The sequence below is a fragment of the Tyto alba genome, unplaced genomic scaffold (genome assembly GCF_018691265.1).
Source record: "Tyto alba isolate M040663 unplaced genomic scaffold, T.alba_DEE_v4.0 Super-Scaffold_6, whole genome shotgun sequence".
Classification (NCBI taxonomy): domain Eukaryota; kingdom Metazoa; phylum Chordata; class Aves; order Strigiformes; family Tytonidae; genus Tyto; species Tyto alba.
The window spans coordinates 53,617,774-53,639,565 of NW_024881327.1; the positions used below are offsets into that span (position 1 = coordinate 53,617,774).

The window sequence follows — 21,792 nt, forward strand, 5'->3', positions numbered from 1 at the left end:
AGAGGGAGAGGAGTGCCTGTGTTCCCCAGGAGGGAAATTGGGCAGTTTGAGGTGCTGCAGTTGCTCCAGGAACTTTTGGATGCTGATGAGAATAAGCCAGACTGGCTCAAAGTGTTGCAAAATGAGAGATGGAGAAAATCAGTTTCAGGTAACAGTCAAACATGAGAGTGTGAATTTCCTGTATTGCCAGAGGTCTAAAGTTGGAGGAAGCATCAGGCAGGAGATGAGTAGGCTGAAATAATGGAAAACAATGGTATTCTACTACTTTTTTTTTTTTTTTTTTTTAAAAAGGCAAAAATTGTCAATTTAAACATCAAGACAGAAAGCTTGCTCATCTTGGAACACCAAGAATCTGCAAAATATTTTTTAATATGGTATTGGGAAAGGAATAGAAAAACTTTCCTAGATATAATGAGGATATAAAAGATATAATTGTCACCCCTGAAATACAATCCCATTTGAGAAAGGAACAGTTGAAGGGTGACGATGTTTTTTTTTTCCCTGATTCAGCTGATTGCTGGGCCCAGGGGATCTGCATGTGGCACTCTGAGCGTCCTACGAAGACAAATTTTATTCTATACTTGTATTCTACACTTCTTGACTCGGATAAATACTTGAAATAGTAGTGTGTGATATTAAAACGTGTGGTAAGAAGAGACTCAAAGCGAGTAAACAAACTGGTTTTTAGCCTTTGCTTCTGGATGGCTCATTTTATCATCTGATCCGTTGTAAATCAGTAGGAGATATTTTGTACTGGGGAACATGAACCTCTGGTTTTATTGGGTAGTGTGTAATGGTTAGAAAGACTTCACATGGGCATTGTGTTGTTTCGTAGCTCACTGATTAATGCAACCTTTGTTAGTAGTTAGACTGTAGAATAAATATGCTGATAGGAATGAATCTACGTATCGATATGTATGTGTGTTACTGTGAATATCACAATAAATATTTACAGAATTGCTGAGATAAACACTCAGGGTCACAAAAGACATAGAGGGGTTTCTGCGTTTGTTGTCACCTGTGTTTTGGGACAGCGATTTATTCCACAAGTTGACGTTTGGGTTTGTTTTTTTTTTTTTTTTTTTATAGCTGAAAACTGTTCAGGCTACTGCACGTGTGCTCACTGTTTGGAGCAGCCCGGCTGCGGCTGGTGCACCGATCCGAGCAACACGGGGAAGGGGAAGTGCCTCGAAGGGTCTTACAGAGGGCCGGTCAAGATGCCGACCCCGTCGGCAACAGGGAGACACAGCCTGGAGCCCGTCCTTAACGTCAGCACTTGTCCTGTGGAGAACAACTACAACTGGTCGTTTATTCAGTGTCCAGGTAAATGAGCAACGTTTACTTGTTCAAACATTTCAGCCGTAGAAACAATTAAATGCAAGGGGAGAGACTTTTGAAGACTATAGCGATGTCTGTGTCCCCTCCTGTTCATGGAGGGAGGGAAAGAGGAAGACAAACAAGAAATAGCATGTTTTGAGGTGGAAGGAGTTGTGCAGGTAGCTGCAGGTGAGCTGCAGAGGGTTGCTGCATGACGACTTATCTCTGCATTAGTCTAGTGAAATCTTTCTCTAGAAATCTTTACCCAGTTTTTAACTTCTGTTTGTTTATTCCTTTCAGGGTTGTTGGAAAGAAAGGCAATTCTTTCTTCGAAGGTTGATTTCACTGTTAGTTATGCTCAGGGTGATTCTGAAATAATATTTTCGACACAAAACGTAGAGAATAAAATCACCTGGACTGCTGCTACACCCTTTCTTCCCCTTTTCCCCTTGTAAATCTCTCCCACCAGCTATTTCGATAATGTCTGTCTAATAAGCACGTGATGTTTTGGAGTTCAGTTTTCCACATGTTGCTTTAAATTTCAGGTTTTCAATGCATGCTTCTTTTTGAGTTCATGTATCACTAGCAAGACTGCAAGAGCCTCTCTGGAAGACACATGCAATGGTTTCATTCGGCCTCTGCAGAACACAAGCTTCTGAGACTCTATGTGAAGCGCTATATTTGAGCCCAGAATACTCATCCTTTTCTCTTTTCTTCAGCCTGCCAGTGTAATGGGCACAGTAAGTGTGTAAATGAAAGCATCTGTGAGAAGTGTGAAAATCTGACAACTGGCAAACACTGTGAAACTTGTATCTCAGGCTACTACGGTGATCCTACTAACGGAGGAACATGTCAGCGTAAGTGATGCCTTAAATCTTCCTGTGCTGAAGTCTTTGATGTTTTCTGCTCTTTACTCTTTCCTCTATCTTAACTGAAATTATATCCTGATAATACATTTTTTTGTTTCCTGCAAGCAAGGCACAATTCATGTTTCTTCAAATCAAAGATACGGAAACTGCTTGATGAAATTCTTTGACTTTCATTGCACAAGATAAAGATGATTTCTTACCTTCCTTTGTAAACTTTAAATGACCAGAGTGAAAAATGTGTGCATTTTAGTGTTTGATGATCTTGTTTTGAAGAGAAACAGTGTTAATCCCAATGTCTTGAACAAATTTCTGCTTATCTAAATTCCACCTTCTATTACATTTGGTTAATGTGATGTGTGTTTATTGTTAGAATTGCCTGCTTCATAAAAGGCTTGCCATATCTCACTGAGGAGTTGGCTGGATTTCAATAGAGGATTAGGTGATCCCTGTTAAAATTGCATTTTAAATTTGTAAAGTGCTTTGGAACTCTTTGGCACAAAGAACTTTCTTCGGTTCTGCAAGATCCAGTTAACAACCTGGGGAAAAAAATTCTTTCATGAAGAACCAATACAGGTAATACTGAGAAATGCACATGGCAGATTTGGAGTTCTGCCCTTGAACCTTGCAACGTTATTCTGAATTTCTGTGAATTTTGTGGTGTCGTAGCATGGGGAGACCAGCTGTAAACCAGAAGCCACCTGTGATAGGTGATAGGCAGATGTAAGGGAAGGTGCTGCTTGCTCCCAAGAGCTTTAAAGGAGCATAGTTAGGTGGAGTGATACAATTACATACAGTGATGGAAGAGGTGGAACAGAAATAACATTGTTTGGTGTCAGAGTAGTATCAGTACTTCCATGAAATGAGTGCAGGTGGTTTTTAGGCATCCCAGAAGTAGTAAGTAAAGGTGATTAATGAGGGGACGTTGAAGTCTTTGAGTTGCTCCTTCCACGTGTGGAGACAATCCGGTAGAAGATACTTGGAAATTCATTTAGTATGTTTGCTGGAAGTAGCATGTAGAAAATACTTGGAAATTCATTTACTATGTTTGCTGGAAGTGTCATCGACGTGTGGGATGAAGATGAGAGTCAGAAGCAGGAGCGTGAACGTCCTGTTTGCTAAAGCAAGAACGAGTTGGTGATTTCTGAAGCTACAAAGAAGAACCTCCCAGCGGACAAATAGGAGGAAGGGGGTGAAAAGATCACGGACAGGATCAAGGCAACCTTACTTAGAGAAAAAGGTGTTGCAGTAGCTGGGATATGAAATTACAACAGACAGCACAACGTCATGGGTAGAGAGGAGAAGGTGCATCTCTGACACTTCATTTCAAAACATTATCTGCGAGATTAAATACCGCTGATATTCGTAAACTCATTTCATGTGAAGATAATTTGAAGTGCGGGAATGAATAAATTGAGACTGAGTTGGCCTGAGAAAATATATAATTCTGCTCTGAGCATTCAGGTTTAATCACTGGATCACAACGTGCCTTCTGGTATTTGTTGCTTTTCTATGTATGTGGAAATTGAGAGTAACTTTGGACTCGTTTGCATGAGGATTGTCCAAAAATAGTTTGTTGTTGAGATAATGAATGATAGACTAAAATCATCCAGATGCCTGAAAAAGAAATTAGAAAAGGTGTTGAGAGACTGTGGAACAGCATTCATTTGTTATCTGATGGAACTAGTAGCTCATGTCAAAAGTGCTTTGCTCTCAAGTGCTTTGGGCCCAGGTTTTTAATTTGCTGTGATGTTAACGCTGTTCACTGTGAAGGCAAAAGAATGAGGGAGGCAGGAAGCTGGGCAGAAAGGCAGAGGTGGATCAGAAGAAGGAAAATGAGGGCAAGTCATCCGATCTGATGCCACCAGAGCGACTGCTGGCCATCAGTAATTTTTGCTTGGTCAAAAGGTTTCCAGAGGGGAATTCTTCAGGTGAGGATTGGCTGGCGGGCAACAGAGCCAACTCCTGCTTTTTCCCCTCCTTCCTTTCCCATTAACCACGTGCTGGGTCAACTCTTTTTTTTTTTTTTTTTTGTGCGTTTATGTGCAGTGTCGCATGCCGCTCTGTTTTTAGAGCCCACGGCCACATCCGTGCTGGAGATGGGCGTTGGTGCACGCCGTCCTGAATGCGTAAGCCTCCCTTGTGTTTCCACACTTCGTGCCCAGTGTGAGTGCTTGCACTTCGGTGTGGAGGTCTGCAGCGTCAGCCCCGTGGCCCCAGCAGCACAGGGACCGTAAATACCCTCAAAACGGCAAATATTCAGTGCTGGAAAAAAGTCGTTAGTGTTTGGTATTTCCCGTTTTGCCGAGCCATCAGGAGTTTGAGTGTCACAGCCGGCGTAGCAAACGGGTGAGGCTGTGCTGAGCTGGAAGTGGTAGCGAAGGGGTTCAAAATCCAGGGAGAAATAAGAAGGGTGGATGGCATAAGATGCCTTTTCCTGCTGCTCTGTGCCACCGGGGCAGGCGAACACTGCTGCATCCCTCGTGTCGGGAAAATTTTGACAAACTGCAGTTATTTCTCTGAAAGAAGCGTTTGCATATCATCAGAGGCATTGGTGTTTGCGGAGCCGGGCGGATAATAACTAAATGGTAGGTAAATCACTCCTCAGCGGTTGCTTTTAGGAAGTGTCCAACGTGGAGAAGTGTTAATCGGGCAGGGCAGGAAACGCAGCCCGTCAAATGTAAAAATAGCTGCAAGGTGACTTCTCTGCGTTCAGGATTTTTTTGAATTTTCTGATTAAAGCTGCACATGAAAATATGCTGGCGGTAGATAAGCCAGTTATTTGCAAGAGAGCGGAAGGCGCTATTATGCCTGAAATCAGATTGCTGCTGCGGCAGCGCTTCCCAACGCCTGCTCCCCCCCCCCCAGCCAGGGCTGCAGGGGGGCTTGGGGAGGGGGGGGGACAGCAAAAACACTTGGCACGGGAAAATGGTGTTGGGCAGGTGGGTGATGGGGTTGCCTTTGGTAGGCTGGACCGTCACGTATGCAGGAGGAGGGACAGCGGTCCCCATGGCCGTCCCTGAATGTTCCTGGAGAAGGTGGGAGGTGGTTCACCGGCAGCCTGGCACCACGTTTCAGCATCAAGAAGCCATTTCTCGTAATTTTGGCTTTCTGCTCTAGCGTCAAACTCCGGAGGGAAATTTTCAGGCTTCAGCGAGGGCGTCTAGTATGTTTTGTCTGTAGCTGGTTTCCAAACCTATTAGTTGTTTGAAAAGCCGTGGGAATAGTTCTCTTTGTGCATATCCCAGTTCTTTAGTGAATGATCTCCAGTTAAGGTGCTCATAGGAGAATGGATAAATAAGCAGACCCTGTTATTTTAAATAAGGATATCTGAGTGTTCAGTCTTCTTGACAAGCATGTGGCTAAAGAGCAGGGTGAGGAAGCATTAATGTTTAGCGCTCAAGATACTGTGGTCTGCATCTAAACAACACGAAATTTGAAATTCCTCCTAATTTTTATGCATGTTAATGCTGAATACTGATTAAATTTCAGTTTGCTTACCTTTTGCAAATCAAGGGAGGGAGTACAAGACATTCTCAGTAGTATTAAGATTATTTTTTTTAAAGTGCCACTAATGAGAAGTGTGTTTGCTTCACAGAATACAATTATTTTGTCAAATCTTCATTCAGTCTACTTGCTCCCACAATAGGCCTTTATGCTGCTTCCTATTTTGTTCCGCGTTGCTGCTAGGAAACCACTCATCCACATCTAAGAAGCACAATTAAGTGTCCCTGATACAATATAGCTTCCATTACATGCCAATATAAAGAAGACATCAAAAGGATTCATAAAATAAGGTCCAAGGCTGGCAAGGGTATTCAGGATGGGGATTTCGTGTGTAAGAGTCTGCAGGTACATTGAGTGGCATGTCTTCTTAATGAGAAGGCATGTGTCTTCTTAACGAGGCGGCCCCGGCCTTCAAAGCATACTGTATCCAGCAAGCTCGGGGAGCTCAAATGAAGGATCTTCACTTTGTGTACTTTTTCCCTTCTGGCACCGTGCACTCTGCACGCCCAGCTCCAGGTGAATGCACCTTCCAGTTCATTGGTAGAACAACTCCTAAAAGGCTTCTGGGAGCGGTTGTAATACCCTTTCTTCTAGTTATAGTGAAGATTCTAGCAACGACAACTGCACGTGTTGGTTTTGCTGTTGTTTGTTGGTTTGGTTTAGGTTGTTTTTTGGGGGGTTTTGGTTTTGTTGTTTTTTTTTTTTTTTTTTTTTTTGCATATACCTCCTCTACTTCTTTATGAGGTCTCAGAGCGTGTCAACGGTAGCATTTTAATTTGAACCAGGAGCATTCTTTTGAAAGAAATCTGAATGTCCATACCTTGGTTGGCCTCTCGGGCAGGCTCAGGGTAGATGAGCTGGTCTGTCTTGGGCATGACACAAACCCAGTGTAGTCTAGGGGCATGCTGATTTGCTTCAGCCACAACTCGGTGGCATTCAGCACGCGAGAGCAGCCTAAAGCTACTCTAAAATACATCGGGGCACGTGCCCCAAACCACTGACAGCACGGACCTTGTCTTCTTAGCACCGGCCGTTTTACCATGCAGATACACTGACATTGTTGATAATGACGTTATTTTCTCAAGGGCTTTATTTATTTCTAGAAAAAGCCCTAAAAGCACCACGAGCTTTGCTTTATTTGCAAAAAAATAGTCTTCGTTCGATAGGCTTGAGTTTGGCTGAAATGTGTTAGGAAGCCCAAAGCTATTCCAAATATTGTCCTTTTCTTACCAGTTACGACATCCTTAGTGCTATCTAACAAGAGAGGAAGTTAAATCACTGTTTGAGGCTAAAAAGCACAGTCTGATCATGATTTCCTACAGAACATCAGTCCTGGAGCCCGCACTCACTCTGTTTTGACGCACAGTTCTATTTTTGGCTGCCTTCTGTATCACAGAGAAACCAAAGAGTACCAAATGGGTTTTCATATGCACTTTAATTGTTGATGTTTCTCAGTTTGGCAACTAAAGGGCTTAATTGCTACCGAATCTGTTTCTCTTGCCTCATTCAAAGTTGCGTCTTTTCCCCCCTCTGCTCAACAGCTTGCAAGTGCAATGGCCACGCGTCTGTCTGCAACACAAATACAGGGAAATGTTTCTGCACCACCAAGGGAATAAAAGGAGACGAGTGTCAACTGTGAGTTGGTTTCACTTCGTTATTTGAAATCAAAGGGCCGTGCACGTCCCGGCATGGAACCCCCCCACATTTTTTACTGATTGGATTTACGATGTCTCTGCTCATCTCTTCCCGCTGACAGTTGACTAACTTCACTGACGGTGCAGCCAGCCACGCTTCCCCTGGGGGGATGACATGAACAAAATGATTTCCTGAAGATTTCCGTTTTTAAGAACGTTTCGGCTGGCAATGTCATGCGGAAGGGATGGGGGAAAAAAATAATGCCCCCCCACCCCCCAGACTCTACATACCGCTTCGCTTTATCCCTCAATAGTTTCTTTTTAATTGGTAGATTTTTACTGTCTGTGCACTCTGGGGCTGTTCTGGGGGAGTGTAAATATATCTGAAATAAGACTCTGACATTCAAGCGTTTTAATGGAGCAGTTTCAGAGCCACAAATTTGCGGGAGGTTTTTCTGTAACGTAACAGAAATGCTTTTAGTGTACTGTTAGTGGAAATAATTTCATTCCCAATAATTTCATTGCCAGGTTTATTTTTAAAATGTTGCTCACATGAGTAAACGTTTATAGGACTAGATCCTGGAATAGCTGTAATGTAAATGGAAATGTTAGGTTTTGACTGTAGTAATCCAGTTGCATGCATTGTGAAGAGCTAATAAATACATTCCAAGTGGATGCAAAGGTTAATATCCAGAATTTTATATTTCATTTTTACTGCATATTAGTTTGACTTGCAGGGATCGTGTAATTTCTTCAGCAGCCCAGTATAGCTCAGACATGCATCTTTAATTGTGTACTGTTATCGGCAGAGGTGGTGTTTTCTGGTTTTCAGTGGTGGGGAATAAATAGAACTGAAAAAAAAATCCTTTTATTAAAAAATATGTATTCTTTTTAGGTGCGAAGTTGAAAATAGATATCAGGGAAATCCACTTAAAGGAACGTGTTACTGTGAGTACTCCTGGGATTTTGTTTGGAGATGAAAAATGTGTTTGATGTTTAAAATGTCTTATTTAAAACTAGTTTTAGTTGCTTCAACGTCTGTTTAAAATACAGGGGATTAAGGGAAGGACTGAAAAATAGTTCTCACAAAAGTATTGTTTAAAGAGAATGAGAGTGCTCTTCTTGATAAGGTCTGTGTGATGATTGGAGCTTTCAAAACAACTTTTGACTGTTTTTCACCTGACTTTGAAATGAAATCTGGTCTTCTGGAGACTGCTCTAAAATATATACCTAATAAGTCAAAACTCAAGCATGTCTTTAGAATTTTTGGAAGTGCAAAATACTGTTTTGTTTGGGGGTTTTTTGAATTCTGTTCTGTGTTAGAATGGGTAAGGTTTCAAAATTGCCACGTTTCCTCTGAAAGGAACAGTTGGATTCCCGTGCAGTTCGAGCAGATACTTTGCCAAGATTCCGATTACTTAATGGAAACTCTCCAGCTTCTATTTGCAAATATTAGCAATCAGCACACTGGCAGGCATGGATAGATGTAATCTTAAATTACATAAAGATGCAAGTCTTAAATAGTATTTTTGTGCAACGCAGAAATTATCAACATGCTGTACTTAGCAAATTTCAATGCTGCTTGTGCAGCCAAATGAGGACACCGATGGCTTCTCATGACAGTCTTTATGCAAGGATGACCTAATTCATCGCTGCCAATGGCAGGGGTGGGAACGTGGGTAAAAAGGGCAAAAAGACAGGAGTTGACTCTTACAGGCACAACCTCGTGCTATACAGGTTCAGTCTCACTTGGTTTTCTTCATTGAAAAATCTCATAGTGCTTCATAGGAGTTGTGAGTAGATGTCAGAAGGTTTTCTAGCTCATGTCTATTCAACGAGGGGTCTCCAGGAGGTGATAAGAAAGAAATAACGCCTGCTTTTCTAGCTTCACATTGATTATTGCTTGGAATATCTCTGCACGGGTTCGCAAATATCTACAAGTCATAATACTGCGGTTTAATAAGAGGATACGGCGACTGGTGGTTGTGTCCCCAAAACTGGCTGTGCACTGTCGATTAAGAGAGGTGATACCCACCCCTAGGCAGACAGGAGCACGGGAGGGTGGACAGGTAGGCAAAAAAACTGGTCCTGGCATGGCTGGACAGGATGTGACCCAGAGTAGGGAGGCAGCTGGGTCCATGAACAAGCAGCTGCTCCGCAGAAATTTTCCATGTACACACAGTCCACTGATGTGCAGAAACTTATCATGCGTGGAACTTAGTCCCCTCCCAAGCGCGGATTATTTATTTTATTTTAATAGCATTCCCTTAGTACGTGGAGGTATTGCAGTATGAGAAAAGTAAACGCCTTGGCACGTTTCTTACGATGCACAGGTATGAGCAGTCATTTCGATTAAGGCTGGAGGCTATTGCCTAGGAGATGTAAGCAGAATCTTTTTTCCCTCTAAACTCAACCTAAAGATTTTTGTCCCGATGTAGGTTGGAATCATTCATAACAGTGTGGTGACTCCTGGTTGTGCTCTCAGTGCAAGAAACGCTTCAGAGACATCATGCCTTGCTTTGCAGACGTTTGTTTCATTCCTAGACGTGGGATAACCTTCTCCATGCTTTCCTTACAGATACTCTTCTCATTGACTATCAGTTCACCTTCAGCCTTTCTCAAGAGGATGATCGCTATTACACAGCAATCAACTTTGTAGCAACACCCGAAGAGGTAAGATTTTCTACTTTCCCTTGAAAACTTCATCCGTTGGGTATGCGTTTGTCTTCTCTGAGCCACGGAGGTGATGAGTTGTTACAGTTCTGCTCGTCTCCAGATGTAGTCTCTTAACGTGGCATGTCGGTCAAGCTCCACAAAGCAACCAGAAGTTTTGGAGCTTGGCTTGGCCATGCAGTTTCAAATCTTCATGGTAAAACTTCCTAAGGAACCACAGCCGATTCTTTACGGCTGTTTGAACAACTGCTGAGCAATTCTAGTTGTGCTTGTTCACCCAAAACGTCATGTCTCTATTCTTCCCGTTTATGCATATGACTTGTTTTGTTCTTTGTTATGCTTGCCTTGGTGAGGAGAACACTGCTTTCAGAAAATGTAAATAGTTTTTTAGCTCGATGTAGTTGCTTCATGTAAATAACAAATTCCAAGATTATTTTTTTCAGTGAAGATTTTCTAGGAAACAGTACAGTAAAATTGTTACCCTAAAAATAAGCTTTCTTTTTTTTCTTTTTTTTTTTTTTTTTTTTTTTCCTCCAAGCAAAACAGAGACCTGGACATGTTTATCAATGCATCTAAAAACTTCAACCTCAACATTACTTGGTCCACAAGTTTTGCAGGTAAAATGAGCATAATCTGAGTGTCTCGGTAGCTTGTTTCAGTTACCAGGTTTCAACAAATGCAAGTGGGGAAGTTTTTTTTTTAACCCATGAACGTGTTCTGTAATGGTTTTAAATGTTAGGCCTGGGAGGGCAGAAGCAAAATATTAAAAAGAACTATGTTATTCTGTCTTAATAGTGTATTTTGGAAACATCAAAGGTGCAGATTTGATTTTTAGTAATGCAGTATTTTGGCATGCAGTGATTTTGATAACGCAATGCAGCTTAAAATAGTAGTGTTCCGATGAACAGTTGATTTGGTAGCATTAAAATTCAGGATGCTTTACCCTTTTTGTTTGCCGCTGAAAATGTGCATTGAAACATCTTTTCTTGCTACTTTTTAACATTCATTAACAGCTGGCACGCAGGCTGGGGAGGAAATTCCAGTTGTTTCAAGAACCAATATAAAAGAATACAAGGACAGTTTCTCCAATGAGAAATTCGATTTCCGCAACAATCCAAACATCACTTTCTTCGTTTACGTCAGCAATTTCACCTGGCCGATAAAAATACAGGTAGGAGCTGTTAACATGTATATAATTATTTAAAAGTACTTTTTTGTTTCTCTCAAGCAGCGTGGCAGTTCGGTGTGCTTTGTGTTGCCCAAGCTGAACCAGCTCTCAGTATAATCCTGCAGCAGACAAAGGGTTTGATGTTCCCGATTAACACCAAAAAGTTTCACCGTCTTCTGATGTTGCCTCAGCCCAGTGGATTTAAAAAGGCACAGTGAAATAAAGCGGGATGCTTGCTTATTAACAGGGCTATGTATTAATGAGGTTTCTGACTTCAAACGTGTAGATGTTGATGTTGAAGAAAACATAACGTCTTGTTCTCAAAAGGCACGGCTTGAGGGCCATCCCCCTTTCTCCGTGTGCTGCCCGAGACTGGTGGTACCTGCAGAAAAAGATGAAGCTTATTCTTTCCCTTAATTCAGTGCAGTCAGTTAACACACACGTTGCCTCAGGTGGCAAACTGCCGGCGGTGATAAGGTTAGTGCCAGAGAAGCAGTGGATGAAGCTTGGTGAATCACGGAAACACTCGTAGATCACCGACTGCAATCACAGAGACTCGGCAACTGCTGCGGCAGCTCGTAATTCAGAGGAACCTTGGCCACACCACCTCCTTGCTCTGGGCTAAGTCAAGTATCATAGCACAGTGTACTCAGTGATACGGGCACCTTTTGAAGGACAAAAGGACTCCTAGGTCTGGAGCAGAGATCTCAAATGAGGCTCTGTACATTTGAATTCTGCCTTTTTTAAGAAGCTTGGTCAAATGCGGGAACCCAAATTCTTCCGTCTTCACCTTTATTCGACTAATTATTATGTGAAGGCTGACAACTTCACATTAATTTACTTGATATTTCCGACATCAGTCACACAGATTCACTGTAGGGGTCACTTCTGACGAAGATAATGCACATGATAATATTGAGCAAGGAAATGAGGTCTGCATGGGTCCTTAAGCTATCGTGATATTTTTCAAGGTATTTCTTGAACTTTTAAAATAACACTAGGAATACATGTGAAACGTATGCATCACCTTCTGGTAAAAACAGTGAGTTTTAAGTACTCGGGAAACATTGTCTTGTTGACTGCAGACCGGTAGATTTAGTAGGCTGACTTTGGACTGCGTTTTGGTTCTTTTTAATATTACTCAAAATACTGGTAATCATTTTACAGCTGGAGAGGTTTTACTTTACAAATTGGTAACGTCTTAGTTCGTTGTCAAATCCTAATTTGTAGATACGGAGGAGTTTGCAAGAGCTGCAAGGTAAAACCTTTATGTTATTGGATACTCAAGCACAAAGTCACTGTTTCCATTTCAGATAGAGAAAGTAATGTCCTGTGTATGTAAGTGGGCACTTGCACAATCATTTTTTTAAATATCGAGGCTCATTTTCTATCAAATTGGTAATCACAGGAGTCAGAAGAAGAAACAATATTTTATTTAACTTACAGATTTTGCTGGCTGATTGTTTACTTTCCATAATTGGTCCTGGACTTACCCTGACTTATTTATTTGCTATTTCGTGATGTAGAACCGTGTGTTAGGACTTGGTAGCTGTTGAAGAACAGTGTGTCTCCTGTCCCTTACCTCTCCTGTGTTTACTCCAGCCTCCACCCTACCTGTACTTAGGTGAATTTTTGCTAGCTTTTCCTATGCCAGTGTTGTCACTGAGCTTAAATGTCCCATCTGTCTTCTTGTTTGGCAGCTGGGTCTCCGGTTTTCCCTTGGATGATTTTGGACAGGTCATATCCTCTCTCAGCCTTTAGTGTTTATTTGTTGGCTTAAGAAAGAGAAACCCTCCTCCTCTTGTCCTGTGAAACAGGTTATTTGGGTTCAGTTGCCTCATTTGTTTTTCCTCTGTGCTTGCTTGTATTAATCTCGCTTGTGCAGTTTTGGTCAGCCGCGTATAAGGTCATGGAGATGAGGTCTCACCACTGCTTTGTACAGCGGTATCTCTGGGTTCTTTATGGACCATTCTAGGTCCTTTTATGGCAGTATTTTGCTTTGCTCATTTTCATGGCTGCAGCAGTTAATAGTCCTTATTCTTTTTAATATGGACTAATATCCCCGTTCTTTCACATCCTTGGTTTCCAACTGATGAGCTCACAGTCTTGATAGTGAGCAATCTCAGTCCTGGATAACATCATAAAATGTTATTCCGATGCTGTTAGTGGATAATATTGACAGTCCTGGGCAATCTAGTTGTTCTTCTGTGTGTTTCTTGTCTGTGTTTTTATTAATGATCTCCTTTGACTTTGTCAGGAGATTGTGCAGGTAGCCTGCTTTCGTGTTGGGTCTGTGTCACGAATGAAGGTATTGGTTCAAGTGTGTCCAAATGCTATCCCTGAACTAAGTTCTCTCCCCCTTAACTTCTATGATTCTTGAAATAATCCTCACCATCTTTATCTCGCTCAGGAATTTCCAGTGTATTGAAATCCATAATGAAATTTGGATTAGCTCAGCTGTGCGTCCTAGGTCTATATAATTAATTTATTTTTACAGGCAGAAAATAGTGGACTGGCATATCACAGTTTACCGTAGTCAGATCTATTGCTTGCTGAATTGAGTTTTGCATTTACTACTTTGGTTTTTATATTCAGAACTTGTCCTGAAACTTTGTGTACTATTGAGGTCTTGAGGAGCGTGAATGTCTAGATTCTCCCTCCTCCTCTAAATACAAATTTTCGATAGTGCCACGCTTGGGTGGTAGGCTGCTTTCACAGCCTTGCTGTTATTTCATGTACAGTTTCTTTGGAGTGCTGAGATGCATGCTGTCTGCTTTCACCGACTTTGAACACATCGAAATACTTGAGTTTTTTCTCCGTCTTGGTTGAGTATCTTTTTATAACCTTACTCCCACGAGGCACTTTGTCTTGCACCTATGTTCAGTGTCCTTATCGTTAATGAAAACCCTGCTTTCGTTTTTGGAGTGCAATTGATTGGTTTTATTCTCTTGCCTATCCTTACAGCATACCCTCTTCCCTTTCCCTTTCTGGTCTCCTTTACTTGTATAGCTGAAACATCTCTTGCTATTTTGTTTATCGTTTGTTGAGATCTAGCACAGCTTGACATTTGGCAGTTCTTATTTTATCTCTGTACTACTTGTTGGCTTCTTGCTAATGAATCCTTTCCCTTCCGTAATACATAGACTCTTTAATTGTTCCTAATGTCCTTTTTGAGGTTAGTTCTGAAGGATACAGCCTTCAAATAGTTTTGCATCTTTGACTCAAGAGAAATACTTAGATGGCTGCTTTCCTATTCCTTATCTCCTTAGCCCACTTGATTTTACTGTCTTATTTAATTTCTCGTCGTTAAAAAGAGTGAACTTTGATTCTCTTACAACACTTACCTCGTTTTATCCGTAATTTAATATGAATGTGCTTGTGTGCACTCAATCCAAGCTAATGTTGCATCACCAGCTCTTCTTAATGTCCTTGTTACTTGCCAAAACAAAGTCTAAAATAGCATCAGCTCTTATTGGTCGAGAGTCTCTTTGTGAAGAAGTCTGGCAGCAATACCGCATCCAGGAATACGCGGTCCTTACAATTTCTATTAGCATGCTCTTCAGTTCATATCTGAGAAGCTTTTTTTCCCCGAGTTGATGTTATTCTGTCATCTTTCTCTGATCACCTGTTGGGGTTGAACATCTTGGTCCTTTCTCCTGTTTGCAGTAGCAGTTATTCGTTACTTTGCTATGGCTTTGTCATCCTTCTCCAGGAAGCCCCCCTGCACGTCCTTTCGCTGGAGATCTCATCGTAGCTCAACACAGCATTCCTCCCTCCTTTCTCACAGCAACCCAGCAGCATTGCCCGTCTGAGTGTGAGATAAAACCAGTTTCCTGCGGCATCCTTTAATAACCATTGGGAGACTCAAGTCTGCCTTTTGCATTCCTTCCTTTGACAGACGTGGTCGTCTTCACAGAATTCCAGAGCGGTTAGAAGGGACCTCTGGAGATCATCTGGTCCAGCCCCGCTGCTCAAACAGGGACACCTAGAGCCAGTTGCCAATGACGATGTCCAGGCAGCTTTTGAGTATCTCCAAAGATGGAGATTCCACTTTTGTGGGCAACCTGTACCAGTGCTCAGTCAGCCTCACTGTAAAAAAGTGTTCCCTGATGTTCAAGACAGATCTTCCTGTGTTTCGGTTTGTGCCCATTGCCTCTGTTCAGTCACTGGGCACCACTGGAAAAAGCCTGGCTCCATCCTCCTTGCGCCCTCCCGTCAGGTATTTATATAAATTGACATCCACCTTGAGCCTTCTCTTCCCCAGGCTGAACAGTCCCAGCTCTCTCAGCCTTTCCTCATATGTGAGATGCTCCAGTCTCTTCATTTTTGCGGGCCTTTGCTAGACACTCTCCAGTCTGTCTGTGTCTCTCTTGTACCGGGGAGCCCAGAACTGGACCCAGTACTCCAGGTGTGGCTGTCGTGATTTGAGCACAGAGGGCAACTGAGCACCGAACAGCCACTCACTCCTCCCTTCCCTCCCAGTGATGAGAAGGGACAAATGAGCCAGGCTTGGGATCCGATATAGGACTGGGAGGGGCAGATCACCTGTTATAGTCACGGGCAAAAGGCAGACTTATTAGGGGAACTAAAAAAGAACACAGATTTATTACAGATACTAACAGCAACAATTAACAGAGTAGGACAGTGAGAAGCATTGCTACATCTTGAGAACACCTTCCCTCCATCCATCCCTTCTTTCTGGGCTCAGCTCTGCTCCTGATATCTCTACCTCCTCCCCCAGCGGCGCAGGGGCAGGGAATGGGGGGTGCAGGCAGTGCTGCCACTTCCTTCATCTTTGGTGAGGGGAGTGTCCGGAACTTGTTCCTCCTGCTCCATCGTGGTCCCCCTCTCACAGGAGACAGTCCTCCACAAACCCTCTCCAATGTGAGTCCCTCCCATGGGCCGCAGCGTTCCCCACACTGCTCCGTCATGGGTCACTAACTTCCTCCGACTGGATTCCCTCCCACGGCTGCAGCCCTTCCCGAGCTGCTCCGGCGTGGGACACCCCCGCATGCTGCAATCCTCCCAGCACTGAATTACAGCAGTGGGGCTGCTTTTTCCCATGAGACCCCGGCCTTCTTCAGGCACAGCACCTTGATTATGTCAAGCAGAAGCCACAGGCCATAAATCAGTGTCTGCTCCACCGTAGATCTTCATGGGTGGCAGGGGGGGGCCACCCTGCCGTCTCACCACAGGACACAGGGGGGTCTCTGCTCCGGCACACCTCCCCCCTCCTTTCTTCCTCCGTTCCTCCACTGACCTTGGTGTTCATGCAGCTGCAGCAACTCCTCCTCACCAGTCGCACTGCCCGTCACCACGTCCCTTCTTAAATACGTTATCGCAGAGGCACAGCTGACTGACTTGGCCTTGGTGCAGAGGTGGGGCCGACTTGGAGCTGGGGGAGCTTCAAGAAGCTTCTCACAGGGACTACCCTGAGTGCCCCCTCCCCTGCTACCAAGAAAACCCCACCACTCACTCAAACCCAGGACAGTGACCTTGCCAGTGCTGAGTAGATGGGGCAGGATCACCTCCCTTGATGTGCTGGCAGTGCTTTGTCTAATACAGCTGTTGTGTTCTGAGCAAATACCCTTGGTTTTCTTTGCCTCAAGGGCACGTTGCTGGCTCATGTTCAATTTGATGTCCACCAGGACCCCCCGGGGCCTTTCCTGACGAGCTGCTTTCCAGCTGGGTGGCCCCCAGCACATACTGGTGCCTGGGGTTGTTCCTCCCCAGAGGCAGAACTTTGCACTTCCCCTCGTTGAATGAGGTTCCTTTTGGCCTGTTTCCAGCCTGTCAGGATCCCTCTGGATGGCAGCACAACCTTCCGCTGTATCAGCCACCCAGTTTAAGGTCGCCTGTAGACTTGCTGGGGGTACGCTCTGCTCCATCAGCCGGACCATTAATGAAGATGTTAAATAGGATCAGACCCAGTATTGACCCCTGGGGTACACTGCTAATTACTGGCCTCCAACTAGTCTTCATGCCACTGGTCACCACCCCCTGGACCCAACCGTTCGACCAGTTTTCAATCCATCTCATTATCTCCTCATCTTAGCCCGCATTTGCTATGTCTGCCCTGGTGAGGGGTGCCATGACTCCCTCGTGAAGAGCCTCTAACCATATAGATCTGCTTTTTGGCTGGTATCACACCATACTTTCAGTCTGTTCACTATCTGGTGTAACTGTGCTGTCAGATTTGATGCCACATGAAGGCTTTTCCACACTGGATGCTAAGGCACTCTACAGTTTGACACGACACTTCCCACACCACCCTAGAGTACTGCTTTACTCTAATTCTTTTTCTTTCCTCACCATCCTAATTTTTTTCAGAGCGGTTGATGAGTAGGAGATGGTTTATGAAAAGTGATGGCTCCATAGAGGAAAAACTAGAGAAAAGTCAGTATAAAAGTATGATTTGTCTCCAGGACTCAGTGTGTCCTTTCAGGTCTTGTGCAGTCTTCCGTGGTGGATTGAGCTGCCCTCAATTGCCCTTAATTGCAATATGTGCTCCTGCATGTCCTTTCTGTACCTCTTTCCTATTTGCTTCCCCTATTTTTTGTGTTTTTGTAAAGTCTTGGCTCTCTGTAGAACTTCAACTTCAATAAGATAAAATAGAAGGTAAGTCATGGTATGGAATTTTGGGGTAAAGACTTCCTAGCAGTCAATCCTTGACCAGGGTTCACTACAAGATTTAAAATAGAGCCATGGGGTGACTTCTTGACCTCTCTGCTTTCCTGACTGCTGCTTCAGCACTCATCCCATGCTCCTTTCATAGGAATAGTTTTTGTTCAGACCTTTTCTGTACTCCCTCTCTTATTTCTTTTTCTAAGTGGTCATCCCTTATTTCCCCGCATAAAAGTTCCTATGCGGTTGGGTTCAGTCCTTCAGGGCGAGTTGACTAGTTAATTAAAACAACAGGTTGCAGTATGGCCAGGATGCAGAATGTTTTTCTTATCTCTGAGACTTTCTCCTCCAGTTTTGCTCATTGGAGTTACACTACTAAACTTTTTGCAGCTACAGAACATGTTTCAATTTCCCTTTTGAAATTAGAATGTTTTTAATATAAGGACTATGATGAAATCAGTGAAACTCTGCTGCTGCCAGACTGATGGAAAATATTCTCTCCTTGTGTGTGTGCGTCACCTTGCAGCTTACGCGTGTGTTTGGTCTGTTCCTGTGCAGTGCAGCATGTCCAACTGATATTTTGGGGGTTTTTTTGTTTGTTTGTTTGAATATCGTAATAAACAGTCATTGTGTGTAAACTCTCTTATCCTGGCTTATTTTCAATTTAGATACAGTAAATGTATCTAAACAGAAGTGGTTATATATGTAGAAAATCTTGCAACAGAGAACTTCAGAAATGTACAGTCTTTACTGTGGAGCAACTAATCTATAATCCACGTTCTTTTTAAATATTAGAAACTTTATTCTGAAGTCCTTGATTGAAATCTGTCTCTCTTTCCCTCTCTTCTTGCCTGTTAAAATCTGGACTCGGAGAGTATAAATGCTTTTTTGTGTTTGAGATAGCTGTGTCCCTGCCAATGCTGAATTCTGGCTTTTTTTTTTTTTTTTCCTTCTTGCTCCACCTCTCTTCAAAACCACTTCAGCTCGGGGCTGGTTTTTGTTGTTTTTTTTTTTTTTTGTTAAGTATATTGGTTTAGGATGTTTTTCCCTGCCTGCTTTAATGACTTGAAATGATTATTTTGTAAAAGAATTAAAGCTGCAAAATGCAGAAAGCCTTCAAAATACAGCAATCTGCTTCCTAATACCTCCTGTGTGAGTGGTTTCCGAGTATGAAAACTGCGTTGCAGAGTTCACTTAAAACCTTGGCTTGCCAGGCTTTCTTGAAAACCCAGGTAAGGTCACAAATGTCTCGATATTTTCATTCTCTCTGTTTTTCAGCTCCTCTCTGCTAACAGATCTTGTCTGGCACGGCCACAGTGACTTTATAAGCGTTGTGCAAACCACAGCTGTTCTCATTTCTCTCTTTTGCTTGGAAGACACTGCCCTAAATATTCCTTATCCTCTACCAAACTGAGAGTGCACCCTTTAGAAAAGGACAATAGTGAATGTTGTTAGGGTTGATGTTTTTTTCTGTAGTCATGTAGACTTAATATGACCTTTTTCCCCACTGTTTTTTCTGTTTTCTTAAATCTTTTTTTCTAAGTTTGCTTTGTTCGTCTCTCAAAGTATATGTCAGATTAGTAAAGAACTACAGAATACAAATAACAAGCTCTACAGTATTACGGTAAGAAGCGAGGGAGTTCAGTGCAAAAGCTCTCAGGGAACTTGTTTTCATGGGTTTCAAACCAGACAGAAGTCAGCTCACTCAGAGGTGAAACTTCAGTTCTGGGGCTGACGAGTAGTTGATGGTGAGAATCTGAAACTCACGTTGATACTTGTGCAAACGTCAGCAGTTTTTAACAACTTTTAAACTAGCACGTATTTACCTGGAGCAGATTCCAGCAAGTGAGTCCCTCTCCTTGAATGCACAGGGGGGTGAAAATCACAGTTGCTGATACAGCTAACTTCAGCCCCTTTTTAACGGCTCTAAGCCCTCTGCTCCATCCCAGCTTCCTCATGATGGTGTTTTCTACCACTCACTAAATATAAACTCGTGTTCTTGTCTGGTTTCATACCCAAACTATTGTTTTCATTAACATTCTGTCACATTTCATTTTAGATACTTTTCTCCCAGATTCAGAGCCCTCACTATGAAGCCTTTTGAATTGTTTGCTACTTTCTCAGTATATGTAAGACGCCTAGGAGCCGATTAAGGAAAAAAACACAGTTTGTAATTGTATCATTAACTGGCAATTGCCTCCTCTCTTTCCCTCACGTTGGTTGAAGTATTTTAATTTGAATGCGCTTAAATGTTAATTATGAGCCAAATGCTTCAAGGAACAAAAAGAGGCAAACGGATTTTGCAGCCTCTTGCATACAAAATGCACCATTTGCCAAATCTCGCTAGATATTCACTGTGTGTTGTTTGCTCGGCAATTCGTCATCAAGTTGGGCTCCAAAAAAAGTGCCACCGTGACCGCGTAGCGTCACTGCACGTGCTGCTTGGAGGAGGACTGCAACAGCGTTAGACAGCTAACACCGGTTGAGGGCTGGAGGTATTTGATAACCGATGGGAAAATTTCAAGTCACTTAAATTGCTGCCTTCCGCTCCGATTTCATAAAGGCTGTAATGGAGAAATAACTAAAATTGCTCTGCTGTTTACATTTTTTTTAGTTTCTCAAACTTCTGCATTGGGCTGTTGAAGCTTTTTTTGGGGTTCCTCCAGTTGATTTCTGTCAGGACTGTGGGTCTGTTCTAAAACTTCTTTCTCTTCTACGCAGGAAGTTAATGCACTGTGGATAGCTTAATTCAGTCATATAATGTGTTGTCATAATTATACTCGATATTTTAAAATACGCTGTTTACCGTGATAGGGAAATATTTGTGAACCCAAAGTGTTGAATTGCTGTCTAGTTCATCTGCTGAAACTGTGAACGGAGAACCCAAAGGTGGAAACAATTTCTCTCTCTTAAACCCATCGCTGCTTTCCAAGGAGCCGCTAAAAGTTCCAGCGCAGAAACTGTTACAAATGAGCGACCTGAAAATCGAGGACAGCCCCCAACGTGCTGTAATTAAATCAGCCTTTGGTTTGCAGCGCTCTCCGTGGGTGATGGACGGGGTGACTGTCACTAACCTGCGTGTACACTCTCGCGCATCCGTGCCGGAAACCGGAGCGTGCGCCGTCCCGGGGAATGAAATGGAAATTGTTACGTGCAAACCTCTTGGATGATGTACTCTTTAAGGAGCTACCTTCCTTTGGGGCTGTTGTGGTTTGGGCCTGATGGGCAACCAACCCCCGCAGCTAATCACCCTCCCTTCCCCCTCCCCACCTGGGAACGGGGGAGTGGATTAGAGGGGTGAAGGGAGACACGCAGGCTGAGATAGGAACAGTTTAATAATGGCAATAAAATGAAAACAATAACGATGATGGGGGGAAAGCAAAAAGCAATATATAAACAGGCGATGTACAGCGTAATTGCTCCCCACCCGCTGACCAATATCCAGCCTGTTCCCGGCCAGCGACCCCGAGGAACCAAGATCCCACAGTCGCAATCCCGGAAGCCAGAGAGCTCCTTCCCAACCACCCCTCCTTTATATAGTGAGCATGACGTGCCATGATATGGAATATTTCACTGGCCAGTTTGGGTCAGGTGCTGTGGCCGTGCTCCCTCCCTGCTCCCTGTGCCCTTGCGCACGGGCAGGACATGGGGAGCCAGAGAGTCCTTGAAGTCTCAGCAGCAGCTGAAAACATCAGTGTGCTATCAGCATTTTTCCCATACCAAACCCAAAGCTAAATCCAAAACACAGCACTCATCTAGTCCCTGAAAAGGAAGATTAACTCTATTTCAGCCCAAACTAAGACAGGGGCCCTCCCGTCGCTGCCTTGTGTTGCTTTTATTAACTTCCCTTCGGCGCAGGCGTTGCCGGGATGCCTGCCTCCAAGTTTTGAAGCAAAGTACGGGTTTTAGTGCTCCACTCCAGAGCTGTGCTGCTGCGATCGCATGAGGTATCAAGTTAGATGTGGGAGTACGATTCTGCTCCGAATAAAGCTTTCAGAATTGA

At 43.3% G+C, this 21,792-nt stretch overlaps 1 protein-coding gene across 1 annotated transcript in view; it reads left to right on the plus strand.

The window, feature by feature from the left end:
* Positions 1-21,013, plus strand: part of ATRN (attractin) — a 95,652-nt gene extending 74,639 nt beyond the window's left edge. The window contains exons 18-25 of the mRNA XM_042808375.1: positions 1,090-1,323; positions 2,037-2,174; positions 7,232-7,325; positions 8,220-8,272; positions 9,903-9,997; positions 10,536-10,614; positions 11,011-11,168; positions 19,849-21,013. Coding sequence (XP_042664309.1) covers positions 1,090-1,323; positions 2,037-2,174; positions 7,232-7,325; positions 8,220-8,272; positions 9,903-9,997; positions 10,536-10,614; positions 11,011-11,168; positions 19,849-19,893 — 896 coding nt within the window. The 3' untranslated portion in view covers positions 19,894-21,013. The remainder of the gene's footprint in view (positions 1-1,089; positions 1,324-2,036; positions 2,175-7,231; positions 7,326-8,219; positions 8,273-9,902; positions 9,998-10,535; positions 10,615-11,010; positions 11,169-19,848) is intronic.
* The last annotated feature ends 779 nt before the right edge of the window (positions 21,014-21,792 follow it).